Source organism: Alexandromys fortis, unplaced genomic scaffold (assembly GCF_014885135.2).
Source record: "Alexandromys fortis isolate MF-2015 unplaced genomic scaffold, M_Fortis_MF-2015_v1.1 scaffold_76, whole genome shotgun sequence".
Classification (NCBI taxonomy): Eukaryota; Metazoa; Chordata; class Mammalia; order Rodentia; family Cricetidae; genus Alexandromys; species Alexandromys fortis.
Window position 1 is genome coordinate 6236912 of NW_026067997.1, and position 26329 is coordinate 6263240.

Genomic DNA, 26329 nt, shown 5'->3' on the forward strand with positions numbered 1-26329 from the left:
CCCCCCGTTCCTGGAAACCTTGAGGTTTTGATTTCCTCTTACTTTCTGGCTCTTCTTCACATTTGAAGGGCAGTGTTCCTTTCATGTGCCTTAGCATTCTTATGGAGGAAAACTGCCTTCCCTGATCTAGTCCCTGGGTATTTCAGGCAGAGGCATAGGTTTCATTATCACTGACGTTCTACTGACTTCAAATCTCAGCCTCGCGTCTACTTCCATCCAGACCTCGGGACTCACAGAGTCAGTGGTCTCCAGGAGGATTCCTCATGGATTTCCTACAGTCTCTCTTAGTCGGTGTTTTCAGTTCATTTTACTATGGCACAGGTGCCTGTCACAAAATGGGTACTCAGCTCTGTGTTCTGGATGTAATTGATCACGCACCACAATTGCCTGGACTTGGTTGTTGTTCATCTATAGCAGGACTATAAAGATCTCAACAATAGGTGTTAGGGTTTGAATATAGTTTGTTTCCATCAAAATTCCTGGGTAGGTGTTGGTCCTTAAGGTGACAGTCATTCCTTTTTTCATTCTTCTCTCATACAATGCATCCCCACAGTAGTTTTCCCTCCCTCCGCTCCTGCTGGTCCGCCCACACACACACACCTACCCTTTCCCCTGGATCCATTGCTTTTCCATTTCCCTTCAGAAAAGAGCAAGCCTCCCAGTGATATCCACTGAACATGATCCAACAAGATGCAATAAGACGAGACACAAATTCTCATACCAGTGCTGGACAAAACAACGCAGGAGGAAGAAAAAGGTCCCAAGAGCAGACAAAAGAGTCTGAGACGTAAGATAACAAACAGTCTTGAGAGGTGGGGGTCTCTGAGGAGGGGTTTGGATAATGAGGCCGAGCCCTTGGAAATGACCGCTTTTCCTGTGAGAATGGCTTAGCTCTTCCTGTTAGGCTCCCATTTCTCTCTCCCACTCATGCCAGTTTGCCCTTCTGTGTCTTGTCACAAGTTGACTTAGCACAAGACCCTCTCTGGATGTGGCAACCCAGTCTTGAACTTCTCTCCTTCGCTGAAATGTCACCCACACAAACTCCTTCACAGATTACGCAGTTCCAGGATTCTGCTATGACGGCTGAGAACCAACAGAGACACAGGGTTAGTGTTCTTAACACCTGCTGCCCCTCCCAGACATCCAGCACAGTGTCTGTCACTTTACTGTATTACGTGTTTCAGCTGATGTCTTCTGAAGGAGTGAGAAGGAAGGAGAAAAATCACTCTGGAATGCAGAGATGTGAGAGACAGTCTTCAATTCGGAAGCCAACGAGAGAATTTATGGAGTGCACCTAATAAGAAATGACCTTAAAACCTAGTAGGTTATAACAGTTATCCCTTTTGCTTGTTTTCTGGAGTCAGGAGCTGAGGAAGGGCAGGGCAGCATGGTCTTGGAAAAGCCACCACCCTTACTGGGAGTTATGGAGGAGTCAGACTTTCCACCGGGTGTCTGTGGTCTCTGCCGCATGGGAGGCTCAGAGTATCTGTACTTCTATGGTGCTTACCTTCCCCAGCACAAGCCCTCCAAGAAAAGCAGATGGAAGCTACATGGCCATGGCTGGCAGAACTTTAGAATTTACATAACAGCCCTTCTGCTGCATTCTGCTGGGAGAAAGGAAATCCTCACAGCCCACCCAGACTTAAGAAGAGGCCTTTCAAAGTGAGGCATGTCAAAGAATTGGACAACATGGATTTCGGTTAAGTTGCTTCAGATTTGTGGGCTTTGGATAACTGTTGAATTTTAATGGTGGAGAGATTGACTAAACAGGATTCTGGTTGAATAAACATTTATGGTATATGGGGCTGGAGCAGAATCTGAGTCACAAACAATGAATAATCCAGTTGGCAAGAACATACCCTTTGCAGAGGGTGGGCTGGGATACCATGCTGGGAAAACATCAGGGTCTTGCATGCTAGGCTAACAAGTCAGCACTTTCTTCTCTTTGCTGTTAGGGACAGAACTCATCCTTGGCTACACTAGAGAGGTGTTCTACTGCGGGCATCCCAGCTTAGGGTCTTTCATGCCAGCAGTGAGTATCTCTTGACACATAGAACAGGAGCATGGTCACAAAACTAATTTTAGAACCTAGCCTGGGGGTTCAGCAGAAACTGGACAGGTTATACAATATGCAGTGAACTCATTGATAAGGCTGTTACAAGGATCTTGGAGAAGTTGGGGTTCTGCCTAAGTCAAAGGGGGTGGCATTTAATATAAAAAGGAAAGAATGGGAAAATTCTGTGGAAAAAACCCAGCAAGACTGGGGGCCTCTTTATGGTTGTAGGAGGTTCTTGCTGTCTGTAGGGGGGTCTTGCAGAGTGCAGGGGGTTCTTGCTGTCTGGAAGGGCTCTTGCTGGATATAGGGGGTATGTTGCAGAGTGCAGGGGGTTCTTGCTGTCTGGCGGGGGCTCTTGACAGCTGGAGAGTCATTTGCTTTCTTAGGGCAGCAAGAAGCAGCTCAGTGATCTCTTGGGGATCTGAAGAATCCCTCACCTAGGGAGGAAGCTCCTGTTCCTACCTTAGGCATATGATTGAAATAGGGATAATTAATCTTCATTTAAGCAATATACTATGTAAGGTTGTGCTTTATCACTCAGAATCCAACAGTTGGGATATGACATGAAGGGAAATCTATTTCTAGTTTTTTTTGGGGGGAAGAAACTTGAAAAACCTGTTTTCCTAATTCCTTTGTCTCTCCTTCCTATCACCTACTTAAAACATATCATATGTTGGACCAATATATGTGCTATCACCATAACTGTAAATTTCTTTATAGTTTTCTATATTAAAAACATTTAAGAAAAAAAACAGAATATAACAATAACATGCAGAATACCTCCTATTCTCTTTTTTAACCTTGCTTGTTCAAGATGCTTTGGTTCGGCCTCTTGGTAATCCACCTTTCTGTGGGTCTAAGCTGGCAGAACTATGAAAATCACTCACTGTTTTTTATTTATGGTCCGCTCCACAGCTTTGAAATTAAGTTGACATCCAGTGTTAGCAGATATTCATTACCTTTCTAAAATGCCATTTAGAAAACTGATTGCTTGGGGGACTAGACGGCAAAGAAGGGGACATTTCACACTCAGAGGACCAACTCTGTTCATGAAACGGCACAAAGTTCTCCTGGTAGGCTCCACCAGCGAGTGGGGCCAGCCCTCCTGGGCTCCTTTGCATCTTTCTATTTTAAACCAATCACAATCTTGTTTTGAATTCTATAAAGTCTCATGCATGTTGACATCGAGGCATAAATAACGAAGCCCATCTAAAGCAACATTTCCGCTAGGGAAAGCAAGCTGAGAGGTTTGTTTATGCTGGAATTAAAAAAAAAAAGAAAGAACCACAACAAATGAGAAGAGAAGAAACAATCCAGAAGGAGTGGAGAAAAGAGAAACAAGCCTCGCTTCATAAAGAATATCCCACACATGGATGCCTGTAAGGCTCTGAAATCACTCAGTCCTGGAAGTTGTGAACCAAGACTTCTCCAAAGTGCTTTTCTTTCCCCCAAAGAAGTCATAACAGGAATATATATAGATCTATAATGCCTTTCTGTTGGGGAAATGAAAGTACTTTCAAAACAATCTCATAACACTCTGATGGAGGAAATGATGGCAGGTTTTATATTACCTCTATCGCACAGGTGATGGAGGCCCTGATAAATGGAGTTGGTGGCAAAGTCGCAAATAGATGCCAGGCTTCCTGATGTACAGCTAGGACTTCAGTAGTTAAATGAAAAATATGTTCCCTGTTTGCTCAGCCCTTCTTCATCCATCAGAAAGAACCTTTGGCGTCAGGATTAACCCCTGCTCGTTCCCGCGCAGGAAACGGAGATCCCTCTCTCAATTTTAAACTTGCAAAACAGTGTCACAAGAATAAGTGCTCAGATCAAAACCAAAAAATTTACTTGGACAGTTAAACGCCGAGATGCACAAAGTAATATGTTGGTTGCCAGAGGCTGGGAGGAGAGGGGGGCGGAGTTGCTGTTCAATGAACATAAAGTCTGAGCTATAGAGAATGAGAAATGTCTAGCGAGCCGCTGTATGACACCATGCCCTTAGTTAACAGAAGTATACCAAACAATTCTTTGTTAAGAGAACTCACGCTATATGGCTGCTTTTTTGGCACAGTGAAAGAATTTAATTTGGAGTGCACCCATGCTCCAGACTCTGCTACAACTTTGGGGAGCACAGTGGTTCACCAAAATTGGGGATCATTTGTCTCTCTTGAGATCTGGTAGCTGTAAGTGATCTCCCACAAGCCTTCATATTTCCATGGTCTCTAAAGCCATTACCACCTCAACAGCTCCATGGGTTGGGTTTGTTTTGTTTGTTTTTCTTAAAAAGTTAATATACCAGGAAAACGATGGGCTTGACACAGAATGTGCATTAAATCCTAACCCTAACTTACTGTGCGACTTTGAGAAAAATTACGTAATTTCCCAGCTCAGGTTTCTCTATTTGTAAAACAAGAACCATATCCTTGAATTGGGGCTATCAAGGAACACATAATGTACACAGAACATTTTAGCTCAGGGTCTGGAATGGAGGTAACGTTCAGTATATATGACCACTCTTTCCCTGTATGAGGTATTTAGTGAGCTGCTGGGAGTAGCCCTCCTGGAGCTGATGCCCAGGACTACACCTACACTGCCAGGAGCTGACTGGCACCATGAATCCAGGACTGGAGCTCTATAAAATCTGAATTCTTCTGGTTCTTCCCTGTTAGCCAAATCTTTTGACACTCTTGCATCATGATGGTTCCCCATGGTGTGAATCTGTCTTCCCAAGATAGAATGCGAAACCCCCACATTTCTCGGCTTCCTTTGCCTCTGGGATGCAGTCATCTGACTTAGTTCTGCTAATCAGATGCACATGCTAGTGAGAGGATTATGTGCAGAGGCAGGAGGCGTGCAGGGCCCCCATTCTGCAGGCACAGATGGTAGAGAGGCAGCATGGTTCTGGAGTCATCAAAAGCAGCTTCTCCCTGTTTTGCCAGCTCTGCTTTGAGGTTCTGGGGCCTGTTTCTGCAAATTCACTCCAGAGCTTCTGTCTTTGATTCTTCCAGAGACCCCGACTTTCCTGATGCTAAGTATTCTACCATTTCATTTTTTCTTCTTACTTGTCACAGGCCCCTGCATGGATTTTATGATGGGCTAAGTGTAAACAAACAAACAAACAAACAAACAACACTGTAATATTCCCATACCTGGATGGATTTTCCATAAGCACCAGACTTTCTATAAATAGAGGGGATAAGCCCATAACAGCCCAACTTGAGTGGCTTCTTGGTTCCCAGCAGGGAGTTCTTACAGCCTTAGGCTCAAGAGGTCCTCAAGGATCCCACCCTATTCTTAATCACCTGCAAGCCACACTTAGAAGGCTGTTTAAAGAGGCAAATCGTGAAAGGAAGCTTCCACAAGAGTGGGTTGAACTGGAGTTTGGCTTACTGAATAAACAGAAGATTTCTTTTACTGAAAGACCCTGGGTTCTTTATACCAACCTAGATATGCGGGAAATTTTTTTCTTTTTCTTTTCTTTCTTTCTTTTTTTGAAAGGGTTTCCCTGTATAACAGCCCTACCTGTCCTGGAACTAGTTCTGTAGATCAGGATGGCCTCAAACTTACAGAGATCCACCTGCCTCTGCCTACCGAGTGCTGGGATTAAAGGTGTGCGCCACCACTGCCTGGCTGTAGCAAAGTCTAATATTGGTTGACTTAGCAGTTTTGATACACATACATTTTCAGTAAAGCTATTCTATGTCACATGGCAGCAATAATATACATTCACTCAACAACTATTTCTTATGAACTATCATGTGCCAGGTGTTGAGCTGGGGCTTAGCACACATGCGATGCTGGGTAAGTAAGATCTGCTATCAGTTTTCCCTCAGGACTCTCACCACAGAGTAGGAAGTCAGACAGACAATTCCAGCATCGTGTTGGACTAGGATCTGCTTCTCTCAGGGCTGGGTAAAGTCTTTCTTTTGCCGTTAGATTGTTTTTCTTACTATTTTAATCTCTAGGAAGAAGGATTCTGTCTCATACCTAATGCACCATTTCCTAATATTTGTGTAGAATCAGCACCTGGACTGAGGCCAGTGATGCATCTGTAATTTTAGCATCACAATACACTTTGAATTGCTTTACAGAGCTTATTCCCAACTGGAGAGGTAACCAGTGTACTTGAGTCAGTAAACCCATATTTCTTAGGACCCCTTATTTATCAGTCCCAGTACTTTAGCTAACAGAAGGAAGTTCCGTTGGTGTCTGACAGAATCAGAAGCAAAGCTGGAGAGAAGGTCTCCAGAAAGAACTGAGGGTGCCACATTCTCTGGGTGGAGCTGGGGAGAGTGAACCCATACTCTTGTTCACAGAATACTTGTCAAGATTAGAAATCCAAGAATAGCTCACTCCCCCTGGAGTCACAAAGCCATGACTGCCCAAGCAGATACAGGAAATTGCTTAAGGATAGTTTGAGACACTGTTATGTTTTGGATTCGGTACCACCTCCCCACCAAAGGCTCTTATTGGTCTCTAGTGCAATGTTCAGAGGTGGGACTTTAAAGAGGTGATGGGGTCACAGGAAATTGTAAATGGTTCAAGCTGCTGGTGGATTCAAAACTTGAATAGAGAGGAGGTGGCAAAAGTATGGAAGGTAGGACATCACTGGGGAAAATGTGCTCTTCCGGTCTCCCCCCTCTTCTCTCTGCTCCCCAGCTTCCCTGAGCTGCAAATTTTGCTTTGCAACACTCTCTTGTACCCGCGCTCTTCTGCTCTACCACAGGGGAGCAGCAGTGATGCTGGGCAATCATGGACCGAAACCTCTGAAACCTTAGCCAAAATAAACTCTCTTTCTTTGTAACTGGTTTTGCTCAGATACTTGTCACAGCAATGAAAATTCACAGTAACACAGATACTCTCACAAAAGAAAGCAGAGTTCCACAGCCCAGTTCCAAAGACATCTACCATGATGCCGTTGCTCCAGTGGTGTGGTTCCCATGGCAACTACCATGCACATCCTCCTGCACAGATGTTGGCTAGGATCATTGACACTCTTTCTTTTATAACTATTCCTGCCCCAAGAAAGGCCTCTTGGTGAGGACAAGACAGGAAAATGCCATTGAAAGGAGGGTATGGGCTACAGAGGGAATTTTGCATTTGACTTATGTATCTCCAACTAATTTTACACTCAACAAAAAGTTCTAAAATGTAGAGTTCCTAATATCCATAACCCTGCTTCCTCTAAGGAGATAATCATACCCACAAATACCAACAATATGAGATTAAATTGTCCCAATATCGTTTACTCAAACTTGTATTTGATTAAAATTTCACCACTGAGGTCATTTTCTGTTGTTCCTAGTTCTCCCATCTCTCTGTAGCTTCTGAGTTGGTGTGACCGTTCCTCACACATTTCTTCTCTCCCATGACCTGGAGACCTTTGAAGTATTTCTCTGCAATGCCCTCCTTTGGGTTAGTCATGTGTTCAGTTCTCATGATGAAGTGAGGCTATGCGTACTTGTTATGTGTACTAGAGAGATGGCGTTGTCTATCCTAGCAATGGGTCCGGGCGTTTGCATGTCTTATGATTAGTGACTCTCATTTAGTTGGTTAAGTTGGTATCTGCTGGCTTTCTCCACTGTGAAGTCACTAGCCTTCATTTTGTATTGATGGCTACCTTGCTACAGAACACTGGGTCTATGTGAATCCTGTTGTCCTCAAACTCCTGCCAGAACAGTTTAGTAGATCTTGTTTTTTGAGTCTTGCCACATTATTGCTATTTTCTTTCTATTTCTCTCATTGCTCTTTTCTGGGGTAAAATTTATTGGAATTCTATTTTAAGAAGTTTCTGTTTCTCTAAATACTACTTTTATTTATTTATTCTTTTAAGAATACAGGTACTGTGTGCCTTAGGCTTATCTTGAATGTGCTGTATAGTGTCTTAGTTAGGATTTTTATTGCTGTGAAGAGACACCATGACCGTGGCAACTCATGTAAAGAAAACATTTAATTGAGCTTACAGTTTCAGAGGTTCAGTCCGTTATGATCATGATGGGGAGCATGGCACAGGCAGGCAGAAGTCACACCGGAGCTGAGCATGCTATGTCTTGCAGGCAACAGGAAGTTGACTGATAGTCACACTGACGGAAACTTGAGGAAAAGACCTCAAAGCCCATCCTTACAGTGACACACTTCCTTGAACAAGGTCACACCTCCCAATAGTGCCATTGCCTTTGGGGGCCATTTTCTTTTAAACCACCTCACATAGCTAAAGATGACTTTGAAGTACAAATTTTGCTGCCACTACTTCTGGAGTACTGGGATATACTGGAGTATATACCATAGGGGTGGGATCAAATGTAGGGTCTCATACACACTAGGTAAGAACAGTTCTCACTGAACAATATCCCATGCTTCTAGTTACTTTGTGGTTCGTTAATTATTTATGACTTTGGACTTCTGAATATTTATTTTGTCCTGTGGTTTAAAATCCAACAACATCATTGTTTGGATCCCAAATTCTCCCAGCCTTGGCCACAGAGATCTCCTTTAGGCTAGTACCTGCCACCTTCTGATGCCATCTTTCTTTGAGCAGTTCTTGAACTTGGATACCAAGAGTTGTTCCAGGCTCACCTTTTATTTCCATTACCTCAGCACCCAACACCAATCACTTCCCATTTAGGGAACTCGTTAAATCCTCAAGTCACATCCCAAGCCAGATAAGCATCCCTGGAGTGGCACTCAGCAACAGGATTTGGTCAAGGTACCAGGTGAATCTAATGTGCAGTTGTGGTGAGAACCAATGGACCCGAGCAACCGTTTTCTAACTTTCCTGTGTCTTTAAAACCTTTGGGGATCTTGTCTGTCTCTGAAGATTTGGGTGAGAGACTAGATTCTGCTTCTCTATCATGGTTGTTAGGCAGACTCTGCTCTCTGAAAGCAAAGAGGGCTGGATCGCATAACCTCCAGTAGCAAGCACCTTAAAAACCACTCGTGGGTCTGCAAAGGCCTTGCAGCTTTGAGAAAGCAGGAGTTTGTTACGTCACTGCCCCTGTCATTTCTTTCCCAATTAGCCGGTGTTCATGGCAAAAGGGTTCTTCATGCTACTCAGTGTAGACAAAGTCAAGATTGATCTAAGAAGCGAAAATGGAAAACGGCAGTGTTTGACTCGGAAAGCAAACCACCACAATGAACAAAACATAGGAAGATTTTCCCTTGTCTTCTATTGCCCCAACAGGCAGAGGGTCTTGGATACATCTTTTTGAAACATGGAGCGTGACAATAAAGGAGCATTTTCATGCTGAAAGCCTAACAAAACTCCCAGATGGGGCTATTCATCTTGGAAAAGACGGACACAAAAGGTGGGAGTCTGCTGTGGGAAGTAGGTCATGATGTTGGACTTTGTTTGAACACAACCCTCTGGGGACCTTGTCTTTGGCTTTTTTTTTCTGCGTTAGCTCAGTTTTCCCAGCTGTTTTTAGCTTGTGCATATTCTAGTCCAGCCACTAAGCCACTCCAAGGTGGCTGGTCTCCAGGAGAGTAATACAAGGTCCATGAAGACCCAACTGCAGTTAGTCACCTATATCTGGATTCTATGGACCCATGCAATTTGCCCCTTACCAAAGAGCTTTGATTTTCCAAACGGGGGTCACCTGTAGCATCCCTTCAGCTTTCAGATAGCCAGTGCATATTCACTGGAGAGTGCTTAGTCCCATGAAGATGTAGAAACCTACATCTTTGGGTGGGAACAAGCATCCCTGTTTCCCTGGTGATCTCTGGCACACATTCTACCTCTAACAGACATGTAAATGCATTAGATAAGATTACAGGCTATTGGTTCATCAACGGTGTGTTTTCATTAGCTAACAGAGCTGGGTTTCCCACCCTTTTCACTGTCTAGGTGAGTGACTCTGATGGCTATAATACTTGTTGCCTTTCCTCCCAGGCCTTGTCCACTAAGATTTTGAAATCCTTCGACTTGCCTTCTGGGACTTTGTACTGTATTCCCCCCCTCATTCCTTAGAGCCTCAGACACAAAACAAAGGAGACGAGATGTGGGCTCCCTCACCCCCACCTGCGGATGGTTGCGCAGAAACTGTCCCGTTTGTGCCGCACTGGGTCGTCAGATGCCTCAGCAGCCGCCTTCTGGTCAATGCTCACTCTGTCTCAGTCCTGCACAATCTCGGCCCCAATGGAGGAGGCAAAGCCCAGCATTAACAGCACATATAAAACTAACCCAGCAAAGGTAGATAATCCATCACCTTTCATAAGACAAGCTGCTACTTAACAGCTTCAGTGCATTAAGTAGTTAGGAACGTATTAACTGGGTTTTGCAAAGGAAAAAAAAGGTTCATTCTGAGTTTATGATGATCTCATTTTATAGAAAAAAAAAGAACAAGAACTGATTTCTGTTTTTATTGAGCCCTCAACCTAATGCTTGGAAGAAAGGCTCCAGTGCTGGGAATCGTTGAAGCAGGTGATGCCACGTGCTAGGACACCCTTCATCTGCCAGTCAGACGACATTCTCACCCCGTCCTGCCCGCGCAACAGGGACAGGCAGAGACCATACAGGTGCAGAGGCCATGGCTTCATCACTGAGGACACACATCTGGCATGCTGGCTGCTCTGACCCTCTTCTCCTGTGGTTGCTCTGGTTCTTCACCTGAAGACGTGTTACTGCCTCACGGGAGTCATAACTATGTCTTCAGTTTTTCTCCCCTGACTTATACCTGCAATGAAAATGCAGAGGTGGGGGGGGGGGCAGGGCTTTCCCTCTTGGGCGTCCAAGTCTCCAACCTCGCCGACATTTTTGAAACATTCTCTTGGAGGAGACACTTGTGGGTAAACAGGGGAAGGGATTTAGGCGTTCCTAAGAAAGGAAAGTTGATTTGCAGGATTTAGACGTGTAAACTGACTTGGGACCGGTGGTTTAGCCATATCCCGGGATGTACCCATGTGTTTACTTGGGGTAATTTCAGGGACCTATTCTTTCTGACCATCGTCTGTTTCTACTCATGCTTTGAGTTTGCCCCATTCTGCTTTGGAAAGTCTTAGCCTAAAAGGCAGTCATCGTTTTTCCTAGGCAGACACTGTCAGTGTGATGACCAAGCTTGCTTTGAAACTGGAAGTTTGACAACAGGGTGGGAACTCCACTTAGTAAATCACAACTAGCTGGCTTATTATCAGAAAAAATAATAATAAAAATTTCAGGCTGCATTGTTTACCAAAAAGGCATTAAATCGTGAACTCTTACTTGCACTGTGTATATATATGTGTGCCGTGATTTGCAATGTAAAATGTATTTATTTAGGATCAGGGTTTGAAATATTTAATAAATACTATTTTTGACTTTGAATAGCACAGGTCAGGAGCATGAATAAAGTTTGATTTTGAATCTTGGCTCTAACATTTGCTAGCTGTGTGACATCAGGCAAACTGCTTAACTTCTCTGTTTTAGATGTCAGTATTTCACATTTGTGAAAGAAGATCAAAAAAAATTGTAGCTACCTTACTGGATCAACATGAGGAGTAAGTGTAATAGCATTTGTACAGTGCTTTTAAACCTTGTTTGGCACAGTATCTTATGAATGTTTGTGGGTTAAAAAAAGTGACCAAAGGGATTTTTTTTTTTTACATAATGAATCAAGGCAGCAGGTATTCCTTTTCTATGGCTATTTATAGTCTAGTATGCACATGTGTGTATTTTTGATTAAAAAACTGTCTGTTCTGAGTGGCATTTTCCCAAGCAGATCTCAGGGTACCAACCACAGTGCTACTGCTCACTTGCTGTGTGACCTTTGACCAGCTCTTTGTCGTTATAGACCCCGGGTCTTCCCCAAAGTGTTACCAACAGAATGTGTCCCATTCAGGGTCTGCCAGGACTCCAAGGTCATTCCCTGAAGCAGCTCTGGCTCTGTGAACCGCCTGTCTTTGCTGTTAGGATTCAAATCATGTCCTTGCTGCACCCCTTCCCGAACGGAGAGGCAATCCCGCCTCTTCTTTGATGTGAATGGCTTCCTTAAATCTGTATTTCAGTCCCCTGAGCTGAATCAACCACATAGGGGCTCAGATAAAGGCCGGTACTCTGAGGAGGGAAGTCATTGTGAGGCCCAGGAGGTGGATCCAGACCGCCCCACTGCGCGCTCTTCAGCCTCTCCATCACCACTTAGCTAAGTCTCTTGAATGTCCTTTTACCTCAGCAGGCTTTCCCATCCCCTTGGATCATGCCGACGTGTCACAATGCCACTCTGACAGCTGTCTGCAGCCAGAGGGTCACATCCTACAGCTTCCCCCTTCAGAGACAGTACCAAAGTGTTCAGGACAAAGCCGCCTGTCCAGACTAGATAGCTAGCGCCCCCCCCCCTTTTCATTATCACTTGTAAATACTTCGGTAGCATAAAAGGGCTCATTAGCCAACGGGGCTTCCAACTGTAGTCCCTTTCTTAAGGATTCTTGGCAAACCTGTTGTGACAGAAATGTAAAATTCTGGAGGACTCCTGGGCTTGAAGATCCGCTATGGCTTCGCCGTAATTCTCCCCCTCTTCTCCCACGGCACACTATAGCACTTACCAGAGCTTTTAAACATGAATAATGGGGTGATATTATGCAGTATCAATCTTTCCCCCGACCACAAGCTCCTCAAGGGCAGGGGACCTGCCGTATTCATCTTTGTATCCCCTGCAACCAGGCGGCACACATCTCAATCAACGTCTGCGGAATGGGAGCTGGCTGAATTTATACCCTAGGTCACAGTGTGGAGCTCAGACGGAGCTAAAGGCAAGTAGGAATCATTTATTAGTCACTGCCTAACTCCGCACTGGCTTCCCAGGAATTCACGACCCTGCAAAGGTTAAGGCGATTGTGTTGGTGCCTTTGGTGGAAGATCTTTCTCCTTGTTCTTAGAGGGGAGGAAAATGAAGCCAGGTTCGGCGTACCGTGGTTTTGTCATCCAGGGCTAGAGAAACCCTGTCAGAATGTGTCTTGACCCAGCGGCAGAACCGCAGACAGCTGCCAGGGCCGGTTCTTACCGAGCTCGGTCCTAAACGCAAGGTATCAGCTGTTTTCTTCCTCTGCTACAGGCGCGTGTCTTTGACTTAACTTTAGTTTCTAAGCAGAAATACAGAAAATCATCTTTGGAGACCTTGGCTTGTGCTCAAGCCACGCACTTTGCTGACTATTTTGCTCTAGTCTCATTGCCAGACAACAGCGGCGTCGATGTTTCCCTTTACAATTGAGGAAACTGAGGCGCAAGAAGTTTAACCAGAAAGGAGGGTGGAGATCAGCCCCGTCCGGATGCCCACGCTCCATCATAGACTTCACTCTTTGCACACTGGTGGGAGTGTGAGCGCGCGCGTGACAGGCCGTGCGCTTCCGTTTCTTCACGAAGCCTCCTCCTGCTTAGTTTTCCCTGATCCCACTTTTTGGAGACAAAGTCCAGTTCTCCAAGATTTGACCTCACTAGGCCACCTCTCGCGGGCGTCCCAAGGACGGACGGCCACTCCCCCGCCCACTTCAGAGTCCCAACCCAGGTTGAGCCTGCGGGCTCTGTGCCCGTCCCACTGGGTCCGCGCCGTGGGGTCTCCCCCGCGTACCCAGAGCTGCCGCGGGATCGGGTGGCCCGCGCCTGGCCCCACCTCCCCTACCTGACGCCCGCGCGGCCAGCGGCTCCGTAGCCTCCGCCCACCGGCGCGCCAGCGCTGCCATTGGCTCCGCGGGCTGCCCGTCTCCTCCGCTCCGTCCCGGAGGAAGGTTTAGCCGGAGAAGCCGCAGTCCCGGCGGCTCGGGCGCAGCGCGGAGCGCCGACCGCGGCGGGCATGGCCCTGCGCGCGGGACTCCCTGGCAGCAGCCGAGCCACGGTGGACATGAACTTGGCGACGCGCTCCTGCTGCCCGGCCTCGGTCATGTAGCCGCCGGCGGCGCTCCCCGCAGCACGGGAGCTTCAGCGCGATCCAGACGCAGCCGAGCAGCCGGGGCTTCCCCGGGAGGCGCCAAGCGTCCCGCCACCCATCGGGCGGCACTTTGGGACAGAGAGGAACATGGGGGAGAAAGTTTCCGAGGCGCCTGAGCCGGTTCCCCGTGGTTGCAGCGGCCACGGCACCCGAACCCTAGTCCCTCCGGCAGCAGCCGCGTCCTCGGAGGGCGCTTCCTCGGCGGAGTCGTCCTCGGGCTCGGAAACTCTGTCGGAGGAAGGGGAGCCCGGCCGCTTCTCCTGCAGGTCTCAGCCGCCGCGGCCGCCGGGCGGCGCCCTGGGAACCCGGCTGCCCGCCGCGTGGGCTCCCGCGCGCGTGGCACTGGAGCGTGGAGTTCCTGCTCTGCCCCTGCCGCCCCCCGGAGGAGCGGTACTGCCGGTACCCCGGGTCAGCAGCGCATCCCAGGAGGAGCAGGACGAGGAGGTGGGCCCTGCCTGTCCACATCCCGAACCCTCTAGATCCCCCTTGCAGGGACACCTCAGACCCCGTTGCACGCGCCGGTGTCTTGGAAAGGGGAGGGAACCAAAGGCATTTCAGCTAACCATCCTGGGATAGTGACAGTCAGGGTCCTTGGCTTCACAAGGTTGTCCCCGAGCGCTTTTCTTCATGGGCTACCCGACGGTGTGCTTTGGAAATGTCACAGAGCCAATCCCTTCGTATCTGCATCTGCTTGGGTTGCCAACGTCAGGATGTGATCTGAAAGCTTGTCTTGTCCCTGCAACTCAGATCCGATTTCTAGAAGTGGGAGTCGCTAACTACTGAAGTCTTGGGTGGAGCGGGAGACCCGGAGCTTAGGACGCGGGTGGCAGTGTCGGCTACGGGTTGCACTTTTGGGGTGTTAGAGACTAGGGTGTCCTGGGGTCGCCTGTGGATGGTTTTGGTGGATCATTTCACCTTCCGTCCTCGGGCAGAGGAAGCCCAACGTTAAGCCCATCGCACACGCCTGAGCGCCTACCGCTCCCATTCGAACTCAAGTGTTTAAAGGAGTGCTGTCACCATACCCGGTGTCCTACCTTCTTCAGAGGACTTTGTCCAACCTCGTTTCCTGGAAGGCTGTGCATCCAAAACTCTGGTTCGTTTCTTGACACACTGAGTTTCATGATCCCCTAGGTTGCTGTATCTGGCTTGCCTTTTCCCAGTCCTTCTTGTTTTGGAAGACAGAGAAGGAAGATTCTCCAAGTCTTTAAGATTGTTTGCTCTGGATGTTTCCTTTGGGAGAAATCATCTTGATCAGACAAAGCCATAAATAAAACATAACCCTAGCATAGTCTCCTTGTGAAATTAATTCTGCACTGCCAGGCTGGTGTTTTCCCGTCTCTGTTGGGGTTAGCGCTAGGAAACAATTGCCTTTATCCCTAGAAGAAGTAAACAGAACCCAGGGTCCTGGTACTAGCCCCCTGGGTGCCCAGCCTGGAAACGGGGGCTGGATCTGGCACAAGGCTAGCAGAGGCAAGTCTCAGCCTGGCAAAGATGGAAGGAGCCTTGACTGGTGGTTGGCCAAATCTCTGGTGGTAGCCATGACTCGTTCCTGGATGCCTGTGGGACTGCCCGGATCTCAGGCAGGTGTCTCCATGGAGACCTGCTTTCTAGGAGTCTTTTGCTCCTCCATTGTGAGACCTGGATGCATTTCATTCCTTACACGTTCAGTTCTGTAGTCAAAAGTGGAGAATTTCGAGGTAAAGTTCACGCTGACGCGAATGCTGTTTCTGATCTGGAATTCTGGATAGCTCTAAATTCCAGATTGAGTTTAGTCATTCCAGGAGTTTGTCGAGTAACACGCCCACCCTAGATGCTGGCAGAGAGCAGTACTTCCTCCTGGGTACATCTCCCTTTGATGTAGCATGTTGGCTCTGGGTAACTGGCTATCTTAACCTAATCATTCTGTTTAGCCGACATGGTATACACAAGGTCTTGAAACTGTGGGGGTGGGCGTGGGTGAGTTCTCATTTTTGATCCCGATTGCATAGTTGATTTATCGCCTCCCCTCAGGGTGACAGTGTTTTATTTCCCCCGAAATGGGCATAATGATATCAAAGCAGTGAAGACTGGTGGAGTGAGACTTATTTCGTGCTTCAGAGTAGGATGGCCGAGTGATTTTGATCACTGTTTGTGCGAGTTCAGGACTGGATGTAAACAGACAGTGCTGCAGTTTGGGGCATGACTTAGCCTAACAGGGGGTGATGGGCTGAAATCTTGACTTGCCCTGAGGATTTTGAAACAAAACCAAAGTCCGGTAGCTCCTACCCTTGAGCAGTAGGAGAAATGCTAAAAGTTGATGAGGGGCCGATGTGGAACACTGGCTGGAATTGTGGAATTGGGTCTTTTGTGGAATTGTGGCTTTGGGAAATTAATAAAAACTCTTTTTTCCATTTCCTTAGAAAAAAAAACCCCACACATTTAAAATTACCGTTGTAGAAGGTTCAGGAATGCTGGGCTAAAAACACCCCATTTCATGGAAATGCCTGGGTTTGACTTCTTTCTGGTTCTGGAAGTATTTGCTTGTGGACCATTCGACTCTGTCAGCCTCAGTTTTCTCACCTCTTAAATGGGAGCAATATTAATCCACTCTTGAGACATTTAATACACACCTGTACCCATCATCTGACTTAATCTCAGCGTAGCAAACTGATATTGAGTGCCAAGTAGAATATCACTGAATATTAACTTTTAAGTTTATTGCTCATAAAATGTTGTGAAATTGAACTTCAGAGTTTGGGTTGATTTGTTACTCCATTAATGCATAGTTTATGTACAATCTATTTTGAGAGAATCTGAGGTTTTTTCACCCCTGTTTTTAAAAGATTTGTTATTTTTAAATGATGTGCATGCAGTGTGCACACGTGTGTGCAAGTGCTGCTGAGGTCCAGAGGAGGGCATTGCATGTTGGGTCCCCTGGAGTTGGAGTTGCAAGCAGTTGTAAGCCACCCGATGTGCTAGAAACTGACCGCTGACCCTCTGCAAGAGCAGTCCTTGCTCTTAATTGCTGAGTCGTTCCTCCTGCTCTTGGCTCACTCCCCCTTTACGGGTATAAGTGGGGGGATTCTGTTTATTTCAGGCTGTGTTGTGACAAGGCGCAAAGGCGCCCGGGTCTAGTGTTAGTTACACTGTATCAAAGCCCATGCTATAAAACATCAGAAGGCTTAAGAGCGACTCATAGGATGGTAAGGAATTCATTTCAATTTAAAAATTGCTGTGTAACTTGGGAGATTCATTTTTTTTTCCCCAAAGAATTTTTAAAAATACCAACTCGCTCTACTTGCTTTTAAAATGTGAGGAAATTCTGGTCCCTAGCATACTCCGACAGTGCTGGTTTTTCTGACAACCCTGTTAATGCTGTTTTGAATATATCCAGTAAGGGTCACAGGGCTCCGTCTGTGTCACAGGCTAGCCCACTGCTAAGACGTGTACACGGACCAAGTCTCACATGCTTCAGTCAGACCTGTGGTCTTTGGACTTTGGTGTCTTACAAACTAGTTGAATGTTGGCGTTGATAGATGCCATCCTGTGCTGCGGAGAGAAAACCTCCAGTCTCACATGCACCGGGCAAGCACTTACCACTGAGCTACCAACACAGCCGTTTTTATACTTAATATTAAACACACAAGAGTCAGAGCAGATGGGTGACCTAATTTTGTTAAAAACAAAAACAAACAGCAAACAAACTCAACGTCAGCCTTACGTCCTGCAAGTCTGTGAATGTGGGGTTCTCTACGTTGAGGGCTTGCACACTGCATTTCTGATTGAGAATCTGGGTTGGAGGATTGAACCCCCCCCCATTTATTCAATTTGCCCTAAAACAGTGGTTTTTAACCTGTAGGTCAAATAACCCTTTCACAGGGGTCACCTAAGACCATCCGCATATCAGATATTTACAATATGATTCATACCAGTAAGAAAAATTACAGCTATGAAGTAGCAGCAAAAATAATTTTATGGTTGGGGTCACCACAACACGAGGAATTGCATCAAAGGGTCTCAGCATTAGGAAGGTTAAAAACCATCGCTCCCTCAGTCCCTCTGTGGAATGGATAGGGGATGGGAAAGGGGAGGGGGGAGAAGGGGAGGGAAGTGGAACTGGGGTTGGTATGTAAAATGAAAAATAAAAATTTTAATAAAAGATATGAAAAAAGAAAAAGAAACATGGCGCATGCGCGCATAAACACACACACACACACACACACACACACACACACACAAGATTGGGATTTAGCTCGGTGGTAGAGTGCTTACCCAGGAACAGGCCCTGGGTTCGGTCCTCAGCTGGGGGTGGGGGTATGGGAAGGAGAAGGACCACAGGCCTCTAAGGCAGTCTACCTTGTATTTTCCCCCAAAGCACCTCATGATCCCAATGAGGTACTGGTTGGTAGCTGCTTTGGGGAACTCACTGAGAGCAGGAATTTTACCCTGGATGCCTAGCACCTGCCTCTAATCCATGAGCGGGAACTTGGTAACCATATGTCAAATGACGCCTCTGAAACTAGTGGTCTGTTTGATTGAGGTGTGGCTGACCACGTGTCTGTTTAGTTTGTCTGTTGTGAATGTGGATGCTCCAGTCTCGTGGCCCCTCTCCCGTTAAAACAAGCAAACAAACTAGCAAGCAAACAGACACCTTGTGGCTCAAAGTATTAGGGCATTTAAAAAAAAAAAAAAGTCTGAACAAAGTCAGACCAGGTACACCTGCTTTTCAGGCTGTGTATTAGAACTGGAAGCTCCCAGAGCCACCTGGAATGGCCAGAGGAGGCTTTGTAGTTGAAGGGCTTGTCAGCTTACTGCATGCCAGCTGGTTGTCTTCTGCTGCACCAAGGGACATATTTTATTGACAGAAGTTGAGAAAATGTCCCTTATTGACAATAGGCACAGTTGGGAAGTGGTTCTAAACTGTTCTATTAATGGTATCTGAATGGGAGGGATGGCCTTAAACATCATTTGGAAGGGGGTTTGTGTTTTGGGGTTCCCCATATGACAGTCATATAATAGATAGGTTTTCGATTTTTATTGGTTATGAGAATAAATAACAAAAAGAAACCATGAATTCAGTCATGCTTTTCGATAGTCTTTATATTTTATTAATCACAGAAGCTAAATAATTTGAAAAGAGAAGTGTATGAATCTTGGCATATTTATTATTTAGTCTGCTTTTTGACTGGATTCTTCAGTGCGAGCCATGAGATTAAAACAGCAGTCAGCTTCTACCAATATATATATAATCGCGCCCTGAGGGGTCATCCTGGGCAGAGCTGGGTTTAACATCACGGAGCTTCTCCTGCACTGAGGGGGTAGACATAAACACATGGTTATTAATTAACTAGTGACAAAGGTGACAACCGAGACAGCCGGCTGTGAGGGAGTATGCGATCAGATTCTGGAAATCCATGAGCTGAAACCTGGAAGATGAGCAGATGTTAGATGGAGGAGAAGAAGGGAAAGAGCAGAAATGAGCGGTCACTGAGGGCAGCAGAACTAGGCAGCTCCTGCAGGGACTGTGGGCTTCTTGTTCGACATGGAGCAAAGGAGAGCGTGGAGCAGGTGACTGAGTCTTAAGGCACAGCTGAGCAGGACAGGGCCCTGTGGACTTCAAACTAAGGGAGGGCACTGGAAGCCGCTGGAGGATTTGAAGCAAAGTGTGGCCCGATGAGATTTGTATCCAAAGGCAGTCGGGCATCTCAAAGCCTATGTTGAGAAGTGAAGGAACAGCCTGTCTACACGTTCCTGAGGTGGAACTGAGAATTCCAGAAAGTAGCCCTGTGATGATGAGTGTGTGGATAAGATGGGGAGAAGAGAGGAGATGGGGAGGGGAAGAGGGAAGATGAGGAGGGGGAGATGGGGAGGGGAAGAGAGGAGGTAGGGAAGGGAAGAGGGGAGATAGGAAGGACAAGAGGGTAGTTAGGGAGGGGAAGAGAGGAGGTGGGGAGGGGAAGAGGGAGGAGATAGTTCAGGGGCTCCAGGTAAATAGATATGAAAGACAGTTGGCAAAGAATTTAAATCTATTCCAGAGAACATGGTACGACTGTTATGTGTTATATAGTGTTTTAAGAAGAAACTTTTGGAGAAGAGCTTTCCCTTATAAGTGCTAATTTCCATAGTAGGTGTAGAAACAGATTTACCTGAGGAGAACCTGGGAAGGGGGTGGGGATGGGCTCTGAGATTGTGCCCACTGTGGGCAGGAACCATGGTGCTAGCTAGCGAGCCAACATATGCACCGGAGTCTGGCTTGTTGGGATGACTTTTCCTCTTGAGGGAAGGCCCTGCCTTTTCCTTTGTCACGTCTGGTAATCCAGAGCATGGCGGATCTTTACACCTCGCTAGTATCTTCAAGCAGGTGGGAGTCTATTTGAGGACACAGAGTTAGTGGGTTCAGAGTGTGAGTGCAGTGGATTTTATTTTGTTTCATTTGTTCTTGTGTTTTAGTTTGCCCTTCTGAGGGGGAATATGGCCGTGGGGGCACAGATACGAATGACTGTGGCAAATAATAGGAAGGGTCCATAGTCATGTGGCCTGGACTAGGAGAGAGCTGAGCAGAGGTGACAGTATGTTCTCAGGAAAGAAGATTGTGTTTTTAGATAAAAGACACCCCCTGTCACTTCTCATCATGCTTGTGCGTTCTGTGGCTTTGCTTGGAAAGGCCTTGTGTGCCTTTCATCCCTTCAGAGCAAGCAGCCAGTGTTTCAAGGTCTGATTCTCGTCCAGTCATTTAGAAAAGACAACTTCATCTAGGTTTCCTAGTCCTGAGTCCATTTACCTCTTGCTGAGGGTCATTGAGAGGATGTGATGCCTTTGGTTCCCCTCCAGCATGATGTATGACATTTGCTTTATTCCTGAGAATGGGGAAGGCTGATTTATGGAAAACATTGGTGCCATCACTGCCATAGAAAGGGATAAGCGCCACCCCAAAGTTGCTCCCTGGATGGGCTATGCTGTGAGGATGCTTTGACGGAAGCCTGGCAGACTCTCTCCTTTCTGCGTAGGTAGATATGTGACGTGTATTGCCACTAATTTCATGGGTAGGACATTTTTATGAAATCATAACAGCAAGCTTTATGGGGCATGATTGGTTAGCCCTTCTGTGAAGACGCCACCTCTCTTTTCCATGGGGAACTTGTTCTTAGTGATCAATTATCAATCAATATCCATAAGGACTCTTTGAATATGTAAATTACCCGGTCACTAGACAGAAACGTGGTGTCAGCTGTGTGGCAGGGCAGGAAAGATGACTGGAACTTCATCCAAGCTTCCAAGTGAAGGTTCATGAGCGGAGAAGGGGGTAAGATGGAGGTTGACTGATGTTTTGAAGGTCATATCCAGTTCTCCTAAGTACTGGAGTGAAGAGGTGAGAAGCCACCCCCGACTTCCCAGAGGCGAAATCTGGACAATCAGTGGAACTTTGGAAAACTCAAGAACTCATCTATGCAAAGTTAATCCAGCAAAAATATCCTCCCCTCTCCCTTTGAGACAGTATACACACTCGAGCCTGCGGTAACCCAGGAGCTGTTGGCTCCATCTGAATTCTGCTGGATTGGCCAGTGGTGCTCTTCTCCGCTCTGGTGACTGGGCTTCTGCCCTTGCGCTTCTTCAGGCTGGCACCTGCACAGCTTTGTATCATTGGCTTCAAAAGTTTCTGCGGTCTCCTGCGTGCCCCACTGTTTATCCGTGGCTTCGTATCACTAGTGTCACTTTAGGCTGAAGCCTGGCGTGAAACACAGGATTGAGCAGGGGACCGCTGCTCAAATGCTCTGGGCACTTGTTTGTCCTCCCGTATTTGGGCTCCTTCACCTGTCCCCAAATTCCTGGGGAGGACTGCACAGGAGATACCTGGCTCCAGGGTCAGGAGAAACCAGCCTTAAAGTAGCAGAATGTAGGTTCAGGACTGTGGTCAGCAGACTCTGCAGGGTGCTGCCTCCTGTGGTGGAAGGGTGTAGGACCTGTCTGAAGCCCCCTGGAATTTCTGGCTCTTCTCTCACTGCAGAATTTTCTTTCTTGTTTAATGAATTATATTCCTAACTAGACACGTGTCTGAGACAGCTTAGGGATGTGTATCCCAGGCCCGTAGTCTTTTGCTAACCCATCAGTTCTCTGCTCAGACACAGTCGATATAATTTTGATTATGGCGCTCACTTCCGCTGAACCTTTCAGCCCAAATGCTTTCTGATGATATCGGGGGGCTTGCAAGGGAGAAGGTGGGCGTGCCGGTAGGAAGATAGAGATGCGGGCACATTTGGCTCCTTTTCCTTACTGATTTCATAGGCTATCATGTGGAAAATGAAATTTTAATTCTAACGTTCGGAACTTGGTCATTTAACACCTTTCGGCACAGAGCAAGCTCCCAAGTGAGCCCAATTTGATCTGGGTGGATAAGCATGAATTAACTAACTCGTCAGGTGTGGATCGTTGAGCTTTCGCCTTAGAACTGTTTCCTTTTTTTTTTTTTTTTTTTAATCTTCTGGGGAAGTCAAGTATGGTGTCCTTTCCTGGGTGGTGATTTCGTGTGTTTCTGTGCTTGTCTGAAGATACCGTTACATCTTGGCCTTCGGATCACTTGCGGTTCCAAGCATTTCTGTACACGGGGATAGCGAGGCAATTCAGGAAGGGCCTCCGTGCCGCGACAGCTGTAGGGAAAGAAAGTCGAGTTGGAATCAGCATTGCCAATCTTGTGTTGGTCTGTTCTTGAGACTTAGATTCTGAGAAGCCATACTTCTAAAACCACAGTCACGCAAGGATGGCAGCCGGACCCCACTCACTGTGACGTGGTATGCAGACGTAGTCAAAGCCAGTCTGTGCATGAAGGTTGGGCGTCAAATATCGCGAGTTCTTGTGGATCTGTTGGTTCCTTGGAGACACACACCACACGGACTCAGCGGATCTGCCTTTTCACTCACACCGAGTTAACGCCCCTGGCTTCATTGAAATCATCTGAGCCCTCGCCCGAGTTTTAGGTTTTAAGAAGCACCTCTCGGGCTTCTCACAGGAGTTTCTGCAGAGCGCTCCACAGCCCCAGACGCTAGTCTTGAGAAAGGAGTGCAGGAAGGACCACTTTTAGGAGGACGTGGCTGGCCTCAAATGAATCAAGTTTACGTGGTGGAAGAACCCAAGGGATACATGGACCTTCACGTCCTCATGGCCTTTATCAGAGCAGTAAGTTGAAGTACCTCATAAAGTTAGATAAGAAAACATACTGCACGCTGGTGAATGAGAGTTATTGGTTATGTATCAGAAGCCTGTCTTATTGTACTAAGCTCCAGTACCTTGAATTATTTATCTACTGTTTGAAAAATAGCCTTGATAGTGGCATTTGAGATAACATTGCCTTTCTTGGAAAATCTTTTTTTTTTTTCCTTTTTTTCCAGCAGATAACGTACCCTCAGAAGCTGTCTTCTTTCTTTATTGACTAGTGAGGAGATAGTCCCCAAGGTGCCTTTAAGACCTTTTAGAATTGAGCTTTAGCCCATTGTGATGCGTAGGTCCTAGCTATGATGCAAATTCTGTGGATGTAGGACAAGAGAGTCACCAGAAATGAGAACTCCAGGGGCTCCTGATTTTCCTTCTCAAAATGTCCTTAGCAGCTTGGTTTTACCCATCGTCACTTTTGAAATGAAAAGAGTTCAGTTGGGAGGAACTTGGCTTAGATATGTGAGCAGCCTGAAGGTAAGACAGTCAGAGTGAGCTGGCTCTGGGGAGTAGTGGTACAGGTTTTGGGTCACTCCACCCAGGAAGCAGAACTCTGTTGGGTGAGTAGAACTGGCTAAGGAGTTAGTCCAGTGGCTATGCTCTGTGCTTCTGGAACCTGCGGAGTTCTTACTGTCTTGTGTTCTGTTTTAATTATTTCTGCTGTCTGCTGGACATGACCTGGCTGTTAAGCTCATGAATCTGCAGCAGCTGTAGTTACACGCGCAAGACCTGCATGGGCTGAGGTCAGTAACAGTCCTCCACATCCCGGCAGGACTAAGGCAGGGGCTCAGGAAGGCCCATCCCTGACTGAGGAGCTGTGGGCAGTTGAAGCTGCTGGGGTCGTGAAAGCCATTTCTCTTTGGGCGTGGGTCACTGATGCGTTGCCATGCTCCGTGGCTGGCCCCACTCACATAGGCAGCATGGGCAGCACTAATTGTACTCTGTGGGATTTTTAAAAAGCATGGTGTTGGGAGGAGTATTGGGGGGGGGGCATGGGAGTCTGAAGAACCTAGAAACAGAAAATGTGTGGGTCCAGGGAGAGTTGGAAGTGGAAAACGGGGCATGAATATGATCAAAATACACCGTGTGTGTGAAATTTTCAAGGAATGAATATAATATTTCTGAGTCATCATTTTCTTTCTGTGAATTAGGTTACCTGTCACTCCTAATTCTTCCCTTTCACATTCCTGACTTGGTCGTAAGAATCTTCTGTAGAACATGGTCTCCTTACAACCCTTGTCAAACGGGATATTCTGGGAAGAAAGCCCCTCTTTGGCTACTGACTGCAGTGAGTCATTAAGGATGAGTTTGAAAGCTCTGTTTGCGCTTACCCTTTTTTTTTTTTTCCTTCTCTGTGATGTCGCTGCGCATTTTCTTGCCTTATCATTCTGTGCTGAACAAGCTTTTTCGTTGCTGCTGCTGTCTGTTCGTTTAATGATTGGTCATCTCACAGGGCTTTGGCGCTTTCGCTCAAGGTGTCAGTCATCCCTGAGAACTGTTGAGGTTGTGAACACAGAGTAAGATTATGCGTGCCGATCCTACAATCGGAGCTTTTCATTTCTCCTTCTCTGACGTTCTGTGCTGCAGTTCTGTGTTCTGAAGGTTGTTCCTGTGTCATTTTGGGTATTGGATGAGTCGTAGGGTGCTTACTGTTTGCACAACTCCCTTTATATTGTTTCAGTTGCCTTCTCACGCCTGCTGTGTACAATTTAGCCACAGAGGTTAGCGTTGATCATCGTTCCCTCCTGTTAGGTTTGACATCTTCAGGATGGGAACAATGCCATATCAACCCATATTCCCGTAGAGAGGAGAACCCGTGGCTTCTAGTGGATAATGGTAATTACACGTCGTACAAGTGGCAATCAGTACCATTCTGAATTAATTGATTGGTTGGTTGATTTTAAGGCAGGGTTTCTTGGCCTGGATTTGAACTTGTGATCCCCCTACCTCCGCCTCTAGAACTCAGGAGATTACTTATATCCACCTGCAAACTTGACCCATTCTGAAGGTTTTTCAGGCCTTACCCATTTAGTTTTCACAAAAGCCTTTGAAATTGAATGTATAATGAAACTGGTTCACTTTCTACCCTGGATGGCATACAAGTGAGGAGGACGTGGACCATGAAGGGCAGAGGTGGGAAAGGGGCAGGTACTAGAGGGATACTACGGTCCTCCCGTCCTCATCACTATCTCTGTGGCCTGGATGTGTGAGGCAGCGCACAATGAATGCTGGCTGAATGGTCAAATGCTGGCTGTGGCTGGCGGGTGTGAATGGATGCTTACTGAGAAAAATGAATGTTTGTGTTAACAAACTCCTACTTAAACAGGTGTGGCCCCCCCCGCCAGGTGACAGGAGGGCGTGCAGTCTGGAGAATCTTCCTTAGATTCCTGGAGCTTAGGTCATCAGAGACGGGCTTGGAGTGCGCGTCTGCAAATGAAGGAAGTTGACTAGAAACCAGTTATCCTCCAGTTGGCTTTGGGAGGCTAATTCTTGGTTATTTGTTACAATTAAACACAGTAAAAAGCCATTTTCAGCCATAATCTCAAACACTTTAACTGCTGGCGGCATTTATGGCTGACAGTGACCCTCAGCTGTGCCCGCCAGCTGGGGACAAGCGGGTATGTTTGCAGGACCGCTGGGTGTTCTGTCCGCAGTGTGTGGGTGCCTTTTGCCTTGGCTCCTCGCTGGGCAGTCGGTTAGGCTCTTCATCCTCACCTCCCATTCATGGTGAAACCAGAATCAGTTTAGCTCTGTTGCATTTTCTTTTTGTTTTTGGTGTGGTAGTCTTTCTGTGAAAATTCTAAAATTCACTCTTTTATTACCGTGTGATGAGTTCCAGACCTGATTAGTAACATTTTCCTTTTGACAAACTTGACGGTTGTTGCTGTTCTTGGTCTATGAACGCGAGCATACTATCATTCCCCACAGACTTTGCCAGGATGCGAATGATAAGTTAGACCACGTGGAGTACGTAATCTTCTGATTCCTGCATGCATCGTGACACGATCTGAGTTGATTGGCTGCTGGTGTGTGTGTGTGTGGTGTGTGTGTGTGTGTGTGTAAACATTTAAGATTTGTGCATATATTCTAGCAGAAATAATAGTCAGTATATTTATTCATGATTCTTTTAGGCTGATTTAAGCCCACGAAGCATGGTTTGTTATAAGCTTCACGTTGATTCATCATACTCAGTAAACCT

General features: G+C 46.6%; 1 protein-coding gene across 8 annotated transcripts in view; it reads left to right on the forward strand.

Moving 5' to 3' along the window:
* Mast4 (microtubule associated serine/threonine kinase family member 4) overlaps window positions 1-26329 on the forward strand; it is a 905780-nt gene that overhangs the window by 323395 nt on the left and 556056 nt on the right. For 4 of the 8 annotated variants that reach the window (XM_050160395.1, XM_050160398.1, XM_050160397.1 and 1 more), the window contains exon 1: window positions 14035-14391. The exons of 1 other annotated variant lie outside the window; for it this stretch is intronic. In XM_050160395.1, the coding sequence (XP_050016352.1) occupies window positions 14035-14391 (357 nt within the window). Of the gene's footprint in view, window positions 1-14034; window positions 14392-22985; window positions 23098-26329 lie in introns of those variants that run through there. 3 more of the 8 variants (XM_050160402.1, XM_050160403.1, XM_050160399.1) reach the window with 2 other exon arrangements.